This window comes from Protopterus annectens, chromosome 5.part0, assembly GCF_019279795.1.
Source record: "Protopterus annectens isolate FY-2018-M chromosome 5.part0, PAN1.0, whole genome shotgun sequence".
NCBI classification, from domain to species: domain Eukaryota; kingdom Metazoa; phylum Chordata; order Ceratodontiformes; family Protopteridae; genus Protopterus; species Protopterus annectens.
The window spans coordinates 1971264495-1971282603 of NC_056735.1; the positions used below are offsets into that span (position 1 = coordinate 1971264495).

The 18109-nt window shown below is 39.3% G+C and overlaps 1 protein-coding gene across 1 annotated transcript in view; it reads right to left on the bottom strand.

The window, feature by feature from the left end:
- PIBF1 (progesterone immunomodulatory binding factor 1) overlaps positions 1-18109 on the bottom strand; it is a 2608929-nt gene that overhangs the window by 664963 nt on the left and 1925857 nt on the right. The window contains 2 exon segments of the mRNA XM_044071741.1: positions 1736-1779; positions 3080-3187. Coding sequence (XP_043927676.1) covers positions 1736-1779; positions 3080-3187 — 152 coding nt within the window.

An 18109-nucleotide genomic window follows, 5' to 3' on the forward strand; every position in this document is an offset into this window, starting at 1 on the left:
CTTTGGTGTCCCACACATCTTGCATTTCTATCCCTCCTGAAATAGCTCCCTAAGCAAAGGCTGAGGTGTCTGTGGTGAGTGATTGCTTTGGAAAAGGGAGGGAGAAGGGGAGACCAACATTTATGGATATTTAATATCTCCACCAAGTGATTTCTCTTCTGATAAACCCTAAGGATGTTGGTACTGGGGCCAGAGAGACTTCAGATACCACTGTATCTTTTTCATGTGGAGTCTTGCCAGAGGTCTCATAAGACACAAAATCCTGAGGTGCTCCCTTAAAGTGATCAATGTCTGAGTGTAAAACCTTAGAAATATATCTAGATATAGATCTCATTTTTTTTCCTGTGGAAGAAAAGCTCTTTGAACTGATGTGTCTAAGCTGACACTACAAGTATACAATCCTCTATGACGGAGTAAAAAAAAAATACTTTTGAATGTTTTCTTGGAACCCCGGCTTGTATAAGAAATCTCTCACCCAAGTGAGAGATTCCTGACACTTTACAAAAAAGACTCTGAAAGGTAAGCAAGTCATCTAAATACAGAAAAATGTGAATACCCTGTAGTTTGCAATGAGCTATAACTGGAGCTAGACATCCTCTGAACGCTCTTGGTGAAGTGGATAGCCCAAAGAGTAAGGCACAGAACTTATAATGTGATTCAGACACACAAAATCTTAATGAATGCCTAAAGTTTGGATGAATATGGATATAACTATCTTTTAAATCTAGTGTTATAAGGAAACATGAATGAGGAAGAAGAGGTAACAGACTGTGAACTGACATCATTTTGAACTAGGGCACTATCACAAACAGGTTTAGGAAAGAAAGATCCAGAACTGGTTTCCAAGCATTTTCCTTCTTTGGCACTGAAAACATCCTTGAATAAAAGCTTTTCCCCACCTGGGAAGGAGGAACTGATTCAGTCCTTCTCTTGGACAGTATGTGTTGAAGGACAGGGGGAAATAAAATAGTATGGTGGGTGAGGAATTAACCCCTAAAAAGGAGAAATTTCCTCCCACTGCGATCTGAAACCTTGATGAACGATTTTCAAAACTCATTTGTCTGAAACTATTTGTTGCTAAAGAGAATAGTGAAGATTCAGACTTTCTGGAAGAGAACAGGGACTGTCTGGATTGGGGAGGGGAGAGACAAGGTTCCATAAATAGCTATTCTGACTTGATGGATGTCCTTGGTTTTGGGGGGTCCTGAACTATTTTTGGAACTCCTGCTGCCATTTCTTTTTAAACATCTTTTTACCTACATTTTGACGAGACTGTTTTCTAAGGGACTGAGAAACGTCAGTGTTCGATCACCGAAAACACTGGCATATTCTAGAAATAGTCTCAAAGAAAGAGAAAACTCCCAGAAAGGAAAATCAGAAAATGAGCTCTCCTCTAAGTTTGAATAAAAAAAGGAGAAAACCCTTCAACTTTCTATCCAAATTCACTGATTCAGAATCTTGAATCTCTTCAGGAATAGACATATCCCTCTTTCTTTTAACAGAAACCACCATTTCAGAAGGATCAACAGTCTGAATAAAAACCTGAACCAGACAGAGTAAACTATTCCTGCCTAAGGAAGTTTGAGGAAGAGTTGATACATGTTTAGTTTTCTGTTTCTTTTTGACAAGAAAAATGTGGCCAACAGTATTATTAATGGCAGCAATAGCTTCCCCATAAATGGGCACAACATTCTGACTAAACAGGAAAGCCTTCCCTGTACCCTCTTCCCAGGACCAATAAGAGTGTCTCTCTCTTGCCCATTGAAAGGACTCTTGCAGCTGCAAATGACGTGGCTAACCCCTGTTCCACAGTGGCTGTAGGTGCTACACCAAAGAAAATCAGTGTAAAAAATGAATGAACTGTGGAACAAGCTATGGCCAAAGCAGAGCCACCCAGTTGCGGCTGAGAGAAACTGCTTGCCTGGTGGGGTGGCAAAAACTATTTGCTTAACTTTTTATTTTTGTAGTGGTAAGGAGGAGTGACCATGAGACTGGTAGTTTGGTCCATGGTCAAGCTAAATTGGTGCCTCTTTCCTGGGTAAAAAATAAGCAGAAAAGACAGTAAAAAAACTAAAAGCATTAAGTCACCTTTTTCCATTTAAAACACAGTAAAAAGCACTTTTAAACACTTAGCTAGTCCAGAAAAGTAAAATAAACAAAACATATTCACAGAAAAATGTTTTTCAATTACTTTAAACAACTTTTAAACTGACAGGAAAAAAGAGTGCTCCTGTTTAAAAGTACAGTTAAAACACATGACAGTCTGTTAAAACAGTAAACCATAATAAAACAGTTTTTTTATACTGTGGAATGTTTTCCCCAAAGGGAACGTATATGCCCAGGAAAGGAACATCACACGCTGGCCATCAATGCTCGAAAGCCTACAGAGGGGAAGGTATCTTCAATGGCAGGAAAGCTCTTAAGGTCTTGGCACCGAAACCTGTCTTTTTAGTCAACTCTGCTCAAGCTGACTGACAGTTTGAGCTTGTGGAAGGTTCTCTGAAGTTTTGGAAGCTGGCCAGCTGTTATACCCTTGGCAGGCTACAACCCATATAGCTAAGGCTACTGCATAAGTGATAAATATAATGAACACATGCTATTTTCTGTAACATTTTCTGGACTGCAGAGCACTTGCAGAAGTGAGATGTTGAAATATTAAGCTGTAAGAGCTATACAAAAGTTAAAAAAATCACAAGATCAAAGACCTTTCCTTAAGTTATAAGCACAGGAAATGGTTACTTATTCAAACATGTTCTAAAAATGTAACCATATATAACATTCTATGTAACCTTTTAGAAAGCATAATGAAAGTAACACACCATAATAATAGTCAAGAAGAAACATTATCTTGCTGTTACACAGTTACATATTTCATATGCTCACTGAAAATTTGACATATCTAGCCTTATTTAATGCTTATCCCACTGTTTCAGAAACAGCCATTCCACATACCACTTATTTCAAGAATAAATGCACAAATCTGCACCTTCAAAATAGACCATTATGAATTATTTTATTTCTCAGCTCAAACAAAATACTTGCCGAGATATTTAAGCTACCATTAATAAAGAACAAAGACCAATGTGTAGCTCTCACCTCTGTTTAAGTCGCCTTTTCACAGTTGTGGGAACATTAGCTCCATAACCATAAGAAAAAAGAACGGTCTCTGCTTCATTTTCATTTTCCACTGAAGAAAGATATATGCAGCATTAAAAATCAAACACATTTAAGCAAACATTTAAACTTAATCATTAACATAACTAATAAATGAAATCATTAAATTAAATTAGATCATTTAAGCAGATGCTCACTGGGATAAGCAAAGGTAGTATTCATACTATACGAGTGTGATCATAACTGAGCTTCTATCCCCTCCTCTTTCCATTTGTGTTTTCAACTATTTACTCTGTGATTATTACATATCCAACATAAAACCACACACATCATATTATATGGTTCACAAGTATACCTAGCATTAAAATATATATGTAGAAACATCAATCAAATAATTTTAAAGAAAAAAAAGGAAATGCACACGTTAACTGCCATTAAATGTCTGCAACACAACTGCTATTTTCATGACAAAAATTTTTTTAAGTGTAACGTGTTGTGTCTAATAACATTCAAGAGAAAGACTATTTGAATCACATTTGTACAATTCATGTCTCAAACAAATCTGGACCACTAAATATATGGTCTATGTCAAAAGATCGAACAGACAAATTGTCAAAACCCATATGGTGAAGATCATATGATCAACAATTCAGTCCGTCAAAAAAAATTCAAAGCCGAACAACACCCACATACAACAAAAACAATGCTTTTGTGTGTGGGGGGGGGGCATGCCCCCAGCTCCTTCCTCCCACACCCCCTGCTAATTATATATACCCTTTCTGACATTGCACTACAGTGTGGAAAAGGTCAAATTTCTTGATCCCTACTGTAACGCAATCTCATTCAGAACGGTTCGATGGACTGAATTGTCAATCATATGATCTCAACAATTTGTCCAGTCAATCTTTTGATACAGACCCCTAAATATATACCCATTTGGAATAAATGTCCATAACTAAAAAAATATATTTTTTTCAAACAAGTCTTAACATTTTAGCTCAAAACTATAATCATCTTTTCTATTTATGGAAGTATTTATTAACTGTGCATGCCATCTGAGCCACTAAACACTTCTGAACATTGGCCTGGGCAAGACAACATAGATACCACAGCTGTGAGTAAGATACCTCCTCTTACAGTAGATCTTGAAAAAGAAGTCACTTTAACAGTAGACAATTACATTTGCACTACTTCCATACTTACCAAACTTTATTTCTGACAAACTTTTATTAGCAGTAGCTAGACCTGAGCTTCTGTGAATACTGTTATTGTCTCAAACCAGTGTTCTACATACCAGACTGCAAAGAAATAAGTGGCGTCTGAGTTTTCTTCAGTACTTTGAGACCCTTATGGGTCTTGATAGGAACAAGTAGTACAAAAATGAGTTGGCCTTACAGAAACAAATAGTTAAAAGCATACAACATCTGTAGACCAGAATATCACCATATAGTAGTTTATTAGAACATTATAACAAAGTGTTGCAATAAACTACCAATCATTTCTTAAGGAAAGGAGGAGGACAGCTTTACTATTACAATGGACCTCTCCTTGAAGACATTCTGTCAACATATCTTATAAACATACTACCTTCAATGGACTGGGTCACTACAACAGCAAATGATAATGTATGTGCAGCACTTCCATAAGTACTAGGATTGCAGAGGGAAATCTTCTTCTTTCGGCTTTTCCCGGTTAGGGGTCGCCACAGCGCTCATGACTGGCAGTGGAGTTTTACAGTGTCGAGTTGCCAGCCCAACCTTCCACAGAAGGCGCACACACACACACTCACACCATGGGCCAATTTAGAGTGTCCAATCCACCTGCAGCATGTCTTTGGGATGAGGGAGGAAACCAGAGCACCCGGAGGAAACCCACGCGACCACATGGAGGATATGCAGACTCCACACAGAAGGCACCCCAGCCGAGGATCTAACCGGAGAACCTCTTGCTGTGAGGCGACAATGCTAATCACTGCACCACCGTGGCCACCCCTGATGAAACCTGAAAATCTCCCGCAACACAGTAGGTAGCCTTATACCTATCAAAGCAACCAATATCTGGTTACTATGTACTAACTGTGCGAGTTCAAAAAGTAGTGGGTGTTATGTACTACAACAATGACCTATATAGAGATTTTCTTAAGAAAATGAAAACTCATAAAAACACTGCTGAAATTGTTCAGGATTACATTACTATCATTATCCTTTCTTTTTAGAATGAAGAGTTTGCAAAAAATGGACATGCGTAATGCCTAATATTTTTACAGCCAGTGTGTAATATAAAGTTCACTGATATGGTATAGCTTATAGCAATCAGTCCTTCTCATAGGCAAATTAATAATGCATATAAACACTTAAAAGCATTCAAAATTGCATTGATTTCATCCTTTCCTATTCAGAATCTAATAATAATCTAAATGGATACATGCAACACATTTGATAAAACTTTACAGCCTGCATAGTACAAAGCTTAATGAAAAGGCATATTATACAACTGCAAGTACATCCAGTATATTGCAATGTAGCTTTATTTCTAAAAGAAGTGACAGGATGTCAAGATAAGCACAATATGTAGGCAGGATTGCAATTATTAAATATTTTCAGTCGTTACAAAATGATATTAAGAAAAGTCAGTCACACCAGGCTACATTTAAACAGATGTTGTGAAGCTATTTAAATGGATTTGATATATATAGCATGTGTTGTTTATTTAAGAAACAAGGTATTTCGCCTTTTCTTCCTTACCCTTTACAATGTAAAAGAAAAACAAAACATTCTCAGAAATCATAAAACTAATGTATGCTTTGAGTGAATAAGAGCAGACAATATTACTCCTCTATTTGAAATTTTGTGTGGTCTTGACCATAATATGTAAGTAATAGGATTAACACACTACATTATTCATTTTCCTATTAAGTTCATGAACAGGAGCAATAGAATGATATACCTGGAAGGTAATGCCTAAGGATTTCTCCTCTTAATAACTACTTTATTTTGAGATACCAGCCAAAATGTATGTATTAGCATCTGTAAGTCTGGAAACTAGTGAAAATGTAAAATCATTTAGAAAGTTGCACATCATATGTAAAGCTTGGTTATAAGGCACCATGGGTGGGAAACGCGCAATATAATCAAATATTTGTAATCTCAAATGTGTTTAACACCAGCAGAAGTGATCAAGATTCATTTGATCACTTCTGCAGGTGTTAAGTCTGTGCAAGATTGTGCAAAGTAAAGTGATCTCAGAGTTGGTAGATAAAATTAGCAGGGTGTGTGTGTGGGGAGCAGTTCCCCTGAAAAACACGTGTTGTGTTTTTTCACTGCTTTATCTTTCGATCTTTTTGGGATCGATCACTAGCCATTCGAGAATTGTGCACTTTGATGTTTAGAAGAGCATCCCATGAGTGGCACAGCAGTTAGGGTTGTTGATTCACAGGACTTCAGTCCTCAGTTCTGTTGTGTTCTCAGCTGGGCAGCCTTTTGTTTATGTCTCCGGGGGGTTTCACTACATGCTCTCATTTCCTCCCACACTGTAAAGGTATGCTGTAAATTAACCGCTGATTTTCTAACAAGCTCATACACTTGCATGCAGTATCAGTGTGTGTGTACATTTGCACATCCAGACATGCTTCCTGCAATGGACTGATGCACCATTAAAGATAAGCTTCTATGACTTGTGCCCAATGAATACAAAGACGGACTTCTGATCCCTTGTGACCCTGTAGTGCTTTCAGTAAATAGTTGGAGAATTAATAAATAAACATTTCCTGAATGATAATGTAGTTATCTAAGACCTTTACAAACCCCAGAAATAGAGACTACTTTTTTGGTGAACATGAAACAAAAAAAAATATTCTTCTCTCTTGTCTTATTTTTTTATATATTCAATATGACACTGAAATATAGTTAAAAGAATAAGATGTTCTGTGCCTGCATTATCTGTATTTTAAAAGGAAATCTAACATGGAAGGGCTAATAATCTCACTTTAATCATCAAAGCAATCCAGTCTAGATGCTGAGATACAGTTCTAAGAAGAACTACAAATCTTCATGCGTGTGTATGTGTTATTATATATAAAGATAAATGCAAAAAATCAAGTTAACCTTTCCTATAGAAGTAAAAAGTGCAAATCCTTGGACAAAACATTTGTAATTTAAAAACAGTAAGACGGAGTTAGACTCAGATGCTGTGCCTACAAACTGTGTATAGACTAATGGACATGATGACAGTTTGTTTCAGTAAAGAAACCATAGTAATTCTGTTTCAGAAGAAAGAATAAAGTATAATTAGATTCAAATAGCTTACATTGACATTTAGTTTTACGTGATAGTAAAAACATTTTCTATGCATGGCTCAAAAAACATTTTCTATGCATGGGCTAATTTAATATAATAATAACTTCTCAATGAAGTGTATGTAACAGTGTGGCTGCTGCATATCAGTAATGAGTTAGAAAGTACAAGTACTAGCTACCATTAAAAAATAGCTAATTTGACAGAGTGCTTAACAAGCAAGTGAAATGCTATTACAGATCCAACTTCTACTCAGCTGCTTGTCACAGCTGTGAGCCTTGTCTTTTAACTCAGTATTAGATAGCAATTTTGTATAATGGCAAGCACTATTGCATCTCTCAACATTCCTTGGCTAACAACAGTATAGGGAATATTTCAAAGTACCACAAGCCTGGACTTGGCATATTTTCCATACATTTACAACTCTATCCACAAATTTCTAAGGACTGTAACTACAGTTCGCATGATTGTAATGAAGACCTCCTTCCGGTGTATCTGTTGTAGACTTTAAGAAATGGCAATATAAAGAAAGTTAAAACTAAACAAATATATGCTATTTTGGGCTTTAAAATAAAGAAATCTCATATGAATCCCATATTTGCAATTCCCAAAGAATGGAGACGTGCATGCAAATTACACCAGACAGCATTCACTGTCACATTTAGTAATATTTGATGCAGTACTTTAAGATAATCCAATAGTGTTTCCAACATCCTTAATAATTTTGTATTCAAATCAGGGTACCATTCAAGGTACTATCTACTTATGCTGTGATGACAAGGTCATTAAAAAGGCTGAAACATGCATATCCACAGATAGTGAGGTTTGCCTTTAATGGCCTGAATGTAACCATAAAGACTTAAAAATCAAAAAAGTCATGGACATTCAGAAGACATCTAGCTGAAACACTTCATGTCCTTAAGGGTCCATTTGCATATATCCCATGGGCCTCTATTACAGGAGGTTAATGGGGGGGGTTTGGCATAATGGTTAATGTTTTTAACTCACACACAAGCGGTACATGATTTGATTCTCAATAAGGGAGAATGACTAGGCTTAAAAAAGTCCACAACAACGCAACTAGCCTGGTACTTACCTATGAACCTATGAAATCACACCCATTAGAAATGAAGTATACATGTTTTCTACATTTCTTCACTCACCCCTCAATTTACAAACAAACAGATGTAATTTGTTATCTTACTGGATTGTGCAGCTTTTTAACACATAAATGATGAGGTTTAGAAAACGATGTGTTAAACATATATTACCCTATGTAAACTTTCCTTCTCAGAGACTAAAACAAGGAATGCTACAATTTCAGGATTTAGAACTAATCTAAGCATCGTGTCCTGACAAATCTTAAAATTAATCAGTTTGTAATTATATTACCACTAAAGTCTTTAAAAATTAAACATTAAACCAATACACCCCCATATTTTTCTAAAATGCTACATAAAGAGGCAATGGTCCAGTTTAGAGGTCAGTGTTACTAATGCTAAGAAAATGAAAGGTGTTATTCAGAATGCTAATAGTGACAGATTGCCACAGATCTAACTATTAATCAACAGACATGCAAGAGCTACACAGAGCAAAAACTCATTAGCATCTCCTCTGCATATCCCCTGAATTGTCTACCTAGTGCAAATGAAAAGTACAGTTCAGCAAGCTGCACTTACCCATAACAACAGATGTCTGAATTTCTCGATGTTGCAGTAGCCCTAAAGCTATATGGTTTATGTCTTAGCCAAGACACAACAATTGGACAGCTTCCTCCCCCACTTCCATTCTGACAGCTAATTGGTCAGACCTGAGAAGGAAAAAATCAGCAGTCAGAGTGGAAATCCTAAATAACTTTCTTGCCTAAAAGTTTAGTAGTATGCTCATCTTGAAGTAAAGAAATGAAATAACCACTGAACTATTTTCCAATGAAACTATATACAACAGTAGGGTGATGGAAGATGGGTGTGGCTACTGCAGCAATGAGGAATTCAAACATCTACGGTTATGAGTAACAGCAATTTACACAGCTACACTACGTTTATCATTCCCACTGGTGCAGTAGCCTTTAGGCTATATGGGCTGATTATCAAAGCCTACCCAACCTGGGGGGAGGAGGATGGAAATGGATCCAGGAGTCCCTGAAGAATGGCCCTAGCAAAGCCAGTCCTGGATCTAGAAAAAGGAATCCAGTCTAAAATGCTTTATAAATATATGTACAACGATATATGTGGCTGCCTGTAGAATGTTTCTAGAGTACACTGCTTTCAAATATGCTATAAAAGAAGATAAAAACCCAGTACAATGGCCTATGATACTGCCTGGAACTGGTTTGCCATGGTGGGTATGACAAAAGGCAATAGCCAAGAACAACCCTCTGGAATAGTCTGTTATGACACAGGTTATCCTTTCTCAGTCCCAAAATAAGAAATAAACAACTGATCAGCTTTCCTAAAGGACTTTGTTCTGTCAAGATAGTACCTGAGCTGCCAAAGTAAATACAATCCTTTCTCTTCAATTCTGAGAGTCAGAATAGAACAACGGGAGATTGAAAGCCTAATTCAAACTAAACTCTTGAAATAATCCTGGGCATGAATGAGGGTTTTTTTTTTCTTCATGACGCCCTATCCGTATGGAAAACCAGAGAGGGTTCACCCACCATGAGAGCTTGCAATTCCAATAATATTCAAGAACAATTTTACATGTAATGTACTTTAACTCGACCGGATATGCAGGTTGAAATAGAGATGTGGTCAACTTTTCCAGCACAAAGTTAAGATCCCAGGAAGGAGCAATCTCTGTTTGTGTGGTGGTCTCAGGTGTAACACTCTTTCAGAAACTGTTTTACTAAAAACATTGAACAAAGTAAAGGGTCCACGGGCAGAAATGCTGAAATAGCCATAAGATGTACCTTGATAAAGGAGAATGAAAGGCCAGAGGCTAATAATTCACACAAATATTTGAGCACCACTGGTTCATAATCCCTGACAGTGTCCTGGTTATCAGCCAGGCACCAACTAGAGAAATTCTTCCACTTGATGATAATTTTTGTAGCAAGATTTCTTGACACTTTTAGTACTCACTGAACATCCTCTGAGGTGCCTAAAAGGCATCAGAATAGAATTATTGTGTCAATGAATTTAAAATGTTAGATACTGGGGTGGATCAAGCTTCTGTTTTGTGTGAGTATGTCCACTTTTTTCAAAAGCTTGTTGTAAATGCCCTTGGCCAGTTCTTTAAGAAGGGAGAACCAAAGTTGCCTGGGCCAAAAGGGGGGTCAACACAATCATTTCTGAAGAGTTCTTCTGACACTTCAGAATTACCCTGGATCTCTGTGGAAAAGGTGGAAATGCATAAAGGAGCATTCCCTTATAAGGAAAAGAAAAGACATCTGATTTAAAGGAGGCAAACAATTTACTTGAGGTGTTCCTCACAACTGGATCAATTCCAGCAAGATCTATTCATTCAGTTTCAATTTGTGAAAGATTGTCCTGGTCCTGCTCATTTTGTCTGCCAGTAAGTTTTACTCTGACAAAAAGTAAGATGCTTGGAGAGTTAACAATTGCTGAAGAGCTAACTTCCAACCTATCATGGCTAGCATGCCTAAAGGGTACATGCTTGTAACCTTTTCCTTGTAGATGTATGACTTCATTGTGGTGTTGTCTGTCACCACCTGGAGAGGTCCTGAGGACCACAGGTGAAAAGATTTAAATACATAGATCACAACCAATATCTCTTTTATATTTATGCGCTTTGGCCTGTCTGAAGAATGCCAGAGGCACTGCACCTTTACTTCCATGGAAACTGCCCCCCAAGCAAAGTCTGAGGCATCTGTAGTTGCTGATTGACTTGGAGGTTGAGGAGAAATGGAGGAAGACCAACATTTGCTTGTATTTGTAGTCTCCACCACTGCAGTTCCTTATTTACAAAGCCCAAGATTGGTATCTGAAAATCTACAGAATGCAACTGTTGGGTCCATGTGTTTATTAAATACCACTGAATCTTTCTCATGTATAACCTGGCAAGAGGACTCATGCAAATCACAGGTGCCATGAACCCCATAATCCTGAGAAACTCTCTGGCTGAAGTCCGAGATTCAGTTGAGAAAGTCAGGAAGGTGTACAGATAGCAATCCACCTTCTCATGCATCAAAAAGACCTTTTGTAGCAGAGTATCTAGAAAGCATTCTAGAAATAACATGTGTGAATGGGGCATGGAGGATTTCTGCAAGTTTATCTTGAATTCCAGATTGGTCAGAAAAAAATTAAACCAATGTTAAGACTCAACATAGGTTCATAAGAAGTTACTACGCTAATGGCCCTAGAGCACTTACAAGTCTAGCCATATTTATCCTGAGTTGTCCCAACTGTTAGTAGGTTAGGTGAAGTTCATAAAGGTAAGGGTCTATGGTAGTTAATGCCAACTTCCTCTGTCCAGCAGGGACATGGGCACCACCCCAGGAATGAATCTGCAATCTCCCATCCATTGATCTAGGTTGCTTCTGAAGAGGGTCAGGGAGGGGATCTGTTTCACGTAAATTGGAAGTTTGTTCTATACAAGTGACAGTCTCTGGGAGATGTACCTATCTCTCCAGCATGACCTGTTCATGTCAGAGGCTAGGTTATGATCCCTAAAGCGAATGACCCTCCTGCAGTTTGATTTACAAATGTGTAGCATTTCCATCAGAGCTGGATCAGAGACTGCCCTGTAAGCTAGACACAAGTCACCCCCTTAGCAACCTGTAGGAGATAGAATAGTGACAGGGCTTTCAGTCTTTCCATGCAAAACTTGCTTTGTGTACCCTGTAATTTCTTGGTGAGAAACATTTGTGGTGCAATTGTTGCAGGTTTGTGGTAATGTACATGCAAAAGGGAACATTGCACTCAATCAATGGTCTGATGAGGGGCGAGTATAATGGAATTATAACATCCTTAGAACTAGACGCAATCCTTTTACTTATAAGATGTGTTACACAGAAGGATTTCCTTACTACTGTGGATATGTGATGATCAATGTTCAGACTGCTATCAACCTGAGTACCCAGACCAAGTACCACTGGGTCTATACTTAGGGAGGGTGCTCTCTATAATATAATTAGCAGGGATATCAGCTTTCCCAAATTAAATAATAATGCATTTTTTGGCATTTAGCTTTAACCCAAGGTTTTCGCACCAATCGTTTGTCTGTGTTAACCCTGTCTGCAAAATATTATCACCGGGGACTAAATGATTGTTCCCAATTTGCAATCATCAGGAAACTTGGTCAGCCACAGACTGCCCAAGTTTGCCTGGACTTCTAAGAAATAAATTCCGAACAGGAGGGGACCCAGCACAGAACTCTGTGGTACACCACTGGTGGCTGGTCTTTTGCTAGAGGTGAAGTCACCCACTTTGACACCGTGTCCTGTCAGTGAGACAGTTGGTTACTCATTTGGTAATGAAGGGGTTAATTCTCAATTGGGAAAGTTTCTCTATAATACCTGCATGGGGAATTGTGTCAAATGCATTAGCTAGGTCAAGATACGTGGCATGCACCGTCTTTCCCTCGTCCAGGGCCTTAGTGACTTTCTCAAAGACGGCAAACATGTTTAACAGGCATGCTCTACCTTTAACGAATCCAAACTGGGTTGGGTCCATAGTTTGGAGATTACTTATGTCTTTCTTAATAAAGTCCACAATGACTCTTTCCATGGCCTTGCAGATAAGGCTAGTCAAGCTAATGGGCCGATAATTCCCAGGGTTGGTTGATGGTCCCCCTTTGTGCAAAGGGATTACTGTTGCTGTCCTCCATTCTGATGGAACATAGCTAGTTTGCAGGCAGTGGTTAAACAGTGATCCAAGTCAGTCTGCTAGGTCATGTTTTTAAGTTGTTTAAAAGGCAACCTGGAATGTTGTCTGGTCCCACTGATGCCATGTTTTTGGCCTTGGAGAGCACCGGGATGACCTGCAGTCTTGAGATTATAGGCTGAGGAATGGTAGCAGATACACTTTGGGTGATGACTGCAGGGGTCAGGGTTGGGGGGGGGTGTGAGGTGAAGTTTGCTCCAAATCTGTCACCTAACAGGTTGGCTGTTACCTTCAGCTGAGTACGGGTGGTGCCATAAGCAACCAGTTTAGTGCATAGCTGGGTATTCCCTTTTAGATTCTGGACGTAGTTAAAGAATGCCTTGCGATTATCCTGCGGTAGGGAGGTGATTTTTGCATCATAATTAGATTTTGGAGGACTTGACAAGATTCTGGACAACTGACTTATCTTTGCAAACAAATTAAAATATAAGTGCCATTCAGTCTGCAATGAGCTATGGCAGGAGCTACACACTTTGTAAAACCCTTGTAGCATTATATAACCCAAAGATTAATGCACAGAACTGACAGTGTGACCCAGAGACAGTAAACCTGAGACATTTTGTGAAGCCTCTGGCAACAGGAATGAGATGCTATGCACCTTTTAGGTCTAATGTTACCATAAAACCTCTCTGGGGAATTATAAATAATAGCCTCTGAAGTGGACAAAGCCATAAATAAAAGTGGGACAAAGGCCCAAAAATAGGGGCACTTTTTAAATATTGCTCTTACAAACTTAGAAAATTGGTAAAATAACACGTTTTGCATTAGCATGCATTTTTGAAGATAATGAAGTCTGAAATTCAAATGTCTCTATTTTCTAACTTCAGTCTTTAGTGATTTGTCAATGATTTGCCAAAAAAACACAATTTTATGAATAAAGGACCAAAAATATGAGTAAAAAATCTGGACATTCTGCGGAAATCTGTACAGTTGAGAGGTTTGCCAGAAATAATATGGAAAACAAGTCTTTCCCTTTGATTTAATGGCAATGGTCCTATGACTCCCAGGATGAAGAAGTGCTGAGGAACCTAAGGAAAAAATTCTGTTTTGGAGGGTTGGGTTGGAACTCCCCCTGAAAGGAGAATTTTGGATCCAATGCCAACTGCATCACTCATGAACCACCTTTAACACCCATTAGTCTGCCACAATCTGTTGAAAACAGGAATTTACAGAGTCATTTGTTGCGGCAGATTTACACAGATAGGGGGAAGAGGGAATGGAAAGTGATGAAGAATGGTGGCATAGTCATTCTGAAGTTGCAGACTGTACCTTTTCTGTAAATGATACTTGTTTCTTCTTGTTCCCCTCCTGCCACTTCTTATTGTTTCCCTGTTTGACATGAAGAAGCAGAGAGTGTCTGTCTTGTTTCTTAGGCATGAAACAGGATTTTGAGAGAGTCATATGGGGGAGGGGGGCTGAAAAACCTTAGAAACTCCCTGAATTAATTTCCCACTGTCATCAAATTGTTAAATTCAAAATGTCAATCTTCATCTCCTCCCAAAAAGTTTTGATTACATAACCAGGCATTCTTCCTCAAAAAAAAAAAAAAAACAGCAGAAGCAGAGATCTAAGGCACAGTATCTGTACAATCATGCACAGTTCTTAAAGCATGTTTAGATATTTAAGACATGCTGGAAATAATGACACTGAGATAGGCACTACCTTAAGTGGGAAGAGTGATAGGTAAATTTCTCAAACTGTCTACACAGAAAAGAAGAAACATCCAAATGTGGGTCAAATAGTTATGATTTTTATACACTGAAGCAACAGCAGAAGAATAAAAAATTGTTTTACCAAATCTGTCCAAAATATTCCCATCTATATGCACAGAGGAAGGGCCGGATGACCCCTGAAGTATTCCATCTGCTGGCATAGTTGTCAAGGCAGCTGCTGGGTTAGTTCTAGTGAGAGAAAACAAGTGCTTATTTGTTTGCAAAACACTGTATAGCCCCATCTGCTCTACTGGGGAATGAAGTTTAAGAACTATACTGGAAGTAGTGAATATAGTAACAGAGGTAAAACAACTGGAATTTAGATATTTAGAAAGGGGTAGGAGCAAACTACATAAGAAAAAAATGGGAATTGTAGGAACACTATATACAAGGGAGGAATAATGCCTTTATACCCGAAGAACTGCCGCAATGACGTCGGGTGAAGTGCGACACCAGCCGAAGCCAGACCCAGACTTTGGAATCCGGCCGACCGAAGGGCTGCCTGACGACAGGACAACCCCATTTGTAAGGACTGCAGATGCATCCTTGAAGGACATCACTACATACAAGGGAGGAATGAGGTTTAAAAGGTGGCAGAACAAATGAGCTATGTAATGTTTGAGTAAGAAAAATTGAGTAGATTACAAGTGATGTATAATGTTTGCAACTGGGTGTGTGTCAGAATGGTTTGTAATGTAAAATGCTTGCAACTGGGATTGTGTCAGTGTGGTTTGGTTTTCATTTATATAAATGTATGATCACCTATGTAGTAAGTGATAGTTTAATAAACATGTTTTTTGTTTAAAAAAAGCAGGAATTGAATAATTTATGTAATATTGCTTTGGTTACATGCGTATAGCAACATATGTGAAGTATAAAAAGAAGTTATGTACCTACCATAACGTTCCATGTTAGTTGTCTCCTCTCGCCTTCTTTCTTGCTGGTTGGGTTCGGAGCCGATCCTCGGCTCCGACTCGGCCATCTTCTAAAGTTTGAGAGCTACAAACTGGCTCGAGGCCTCCCCATATCCCATGATGCCTGGTGCTAGATGCCGAGATCTCGTTTGGTAAGACTAACAACAGACAAAATAATGAAGGAATCCTATCCTTATCATACATAAGCCTAACTATAAAGACCACTAGGTAGAGTGGGATAGCCAGAGAAGGCTCAGCCTGAGCAATATTATAGAGAAAACTCTTCTCGGTCTAGTAGGACAGGGGGATGGAGGGGGGCGTGCAAGAAAGAAGGCGAGAGGAGACAACTAACATGGAACGTTATGGTAGGTACATAACTTCTATATGTTAAGTTGTCTATCTCGCCTTCATTCTTGCTGGTTGGGACAGCGTCCCTAGCACCTAATATCCTGGGTGGTTCAATGGAACAGACTCTTCAGAACAGTGGAACCAAAATCAGCTCTGCTCCTGGAAATCACGTCCAACTTATAATGCGAGATGAAAGTATGAGGGTTTGCCCACGTAGCTGCTGCACAAACAGGTTCCATGGGCAACCTAGCCTGAAAAGCAACCGAAGTGGCTAATGCTCTGGTGGAGTGCCCTTTTGGTTTAACAGGCAATTGTTTATTCCTCAGCTGATAGATACTGGATAAAGTTACTTTTGATACTGGTATACCTTGTTTGCCCTCTGCATAAGAGAGGAAAAGCTGATCCGATTTTCTGAAGGCCTTAGTCCTGTGCAAATAAAAACGCAGTTGTCTGTGAACATCTAACTGATGTAACTTATATTCCGCCCTGTTGTAATGGTTGGGAAAAAACACAGTAAGGTCAATGGACTGATTCAAGTTGCTCTCAGAAGAGACCTTAGGAAGGAAGGATGGATTAGTCCTAAAAGCAACCCTGTCTTTGTGGAACACTAGGTAGGGGGGACGTGTACAAAGAGCCTGCAGCTCGGAAACTCGTCTGGCTGAAGTGATTGCTACCAGAAAAAGTGTTTTCCACGATAAAAACTTCAACGAACAAGAAGCTGCCTGTTCTAAGGGGGCAAAATTAGAGAGGCTAGAATCAAATTCAGATCCCACGGGGGTGGAGGATCTCTAACCGGGGGACTGAGCACAGTGGTTCCTTTGAGGAAGGCCTTACAAAGCTTATGAGACATTATACTACTTTCTGAAAGGCCAATGTGAAAATTTGAAATTGCGGCTAACTGCATTCTAATTGTAGCCGAAGTGGAGCCAGCATGAAAAAGCTCCGCGAGGAATTCCAAGATGTGGTGAACAGGGGCTGAAAAAGGATCTATATTCTTAGCCTCTGCCCAGGAAGAAAAACATTTCCACTAACTAGCGTAAGTTTTTCTAGTGGTACACTTGTGCGATGATAAAATGATTTCACGCACTGATTGGGAGATATCCGGAAGCCTGGCTAGGGTTGGAAGTGGAGCAACCAAGCTGTGAACTTGAGAGATTGTAGGGAGTGATGCAGCCTGCCCGATTGATGGATCAGAAGTTCTGGAATTGGTTCCAGAGTCCAAGGCTGCTCGATAAGGTAATGGTGCAGGAATGGAAACCATATTTGTCGAGGCCAGTACAGGGCAATGAGGATCATTTTGCAACCCAATACAGTAGCTTTCTGTATCAGCTTGGGAATTAGAGAAAATGGGGGAAATGCATATAGAAGTCCCTGAGGCCAATCGTGGACTAGAGCGTCTCTGGGGGAATACTCCGGATGTGGAAGGAGAGAGAAGTTGTTGCTGCACTTGCTGTTGAAGGGGGTGGCAAAGAGGTCGCAGCAAGGTTGGCCCCATTTGCGGAAGATTTGGTCTGCCACTACTTGATTCAGAGACCACTTGTGAGGCATCAGAATGGCTCTGCTCAGCCTGTCTGCTATGACGTTGGATTTCCCAGGGATATGCGTTGCAGTCAGAAACCGTTGGGAAGAGATCACCCACTGCCAGAGTCCGAGTGCTTCTCGACATAGGGGGTAGGACCTGGTTCCGCCCTGCTTGTTGATGTACCCATACAACTGACATATTGTCCATTTGAATTGCAACTGTCCCGGTAGGAAGAGAGTCCTGAAGAGCTTGCAACGCTAAAAGCACGGCTCTCATCTCTAAGACGTTTATGTGCAGATGGAACTCCTGAGGTTGCCAAGTGCCTTGGACTGTTCTGCCCTGATAATGCCCCCCCACCCGA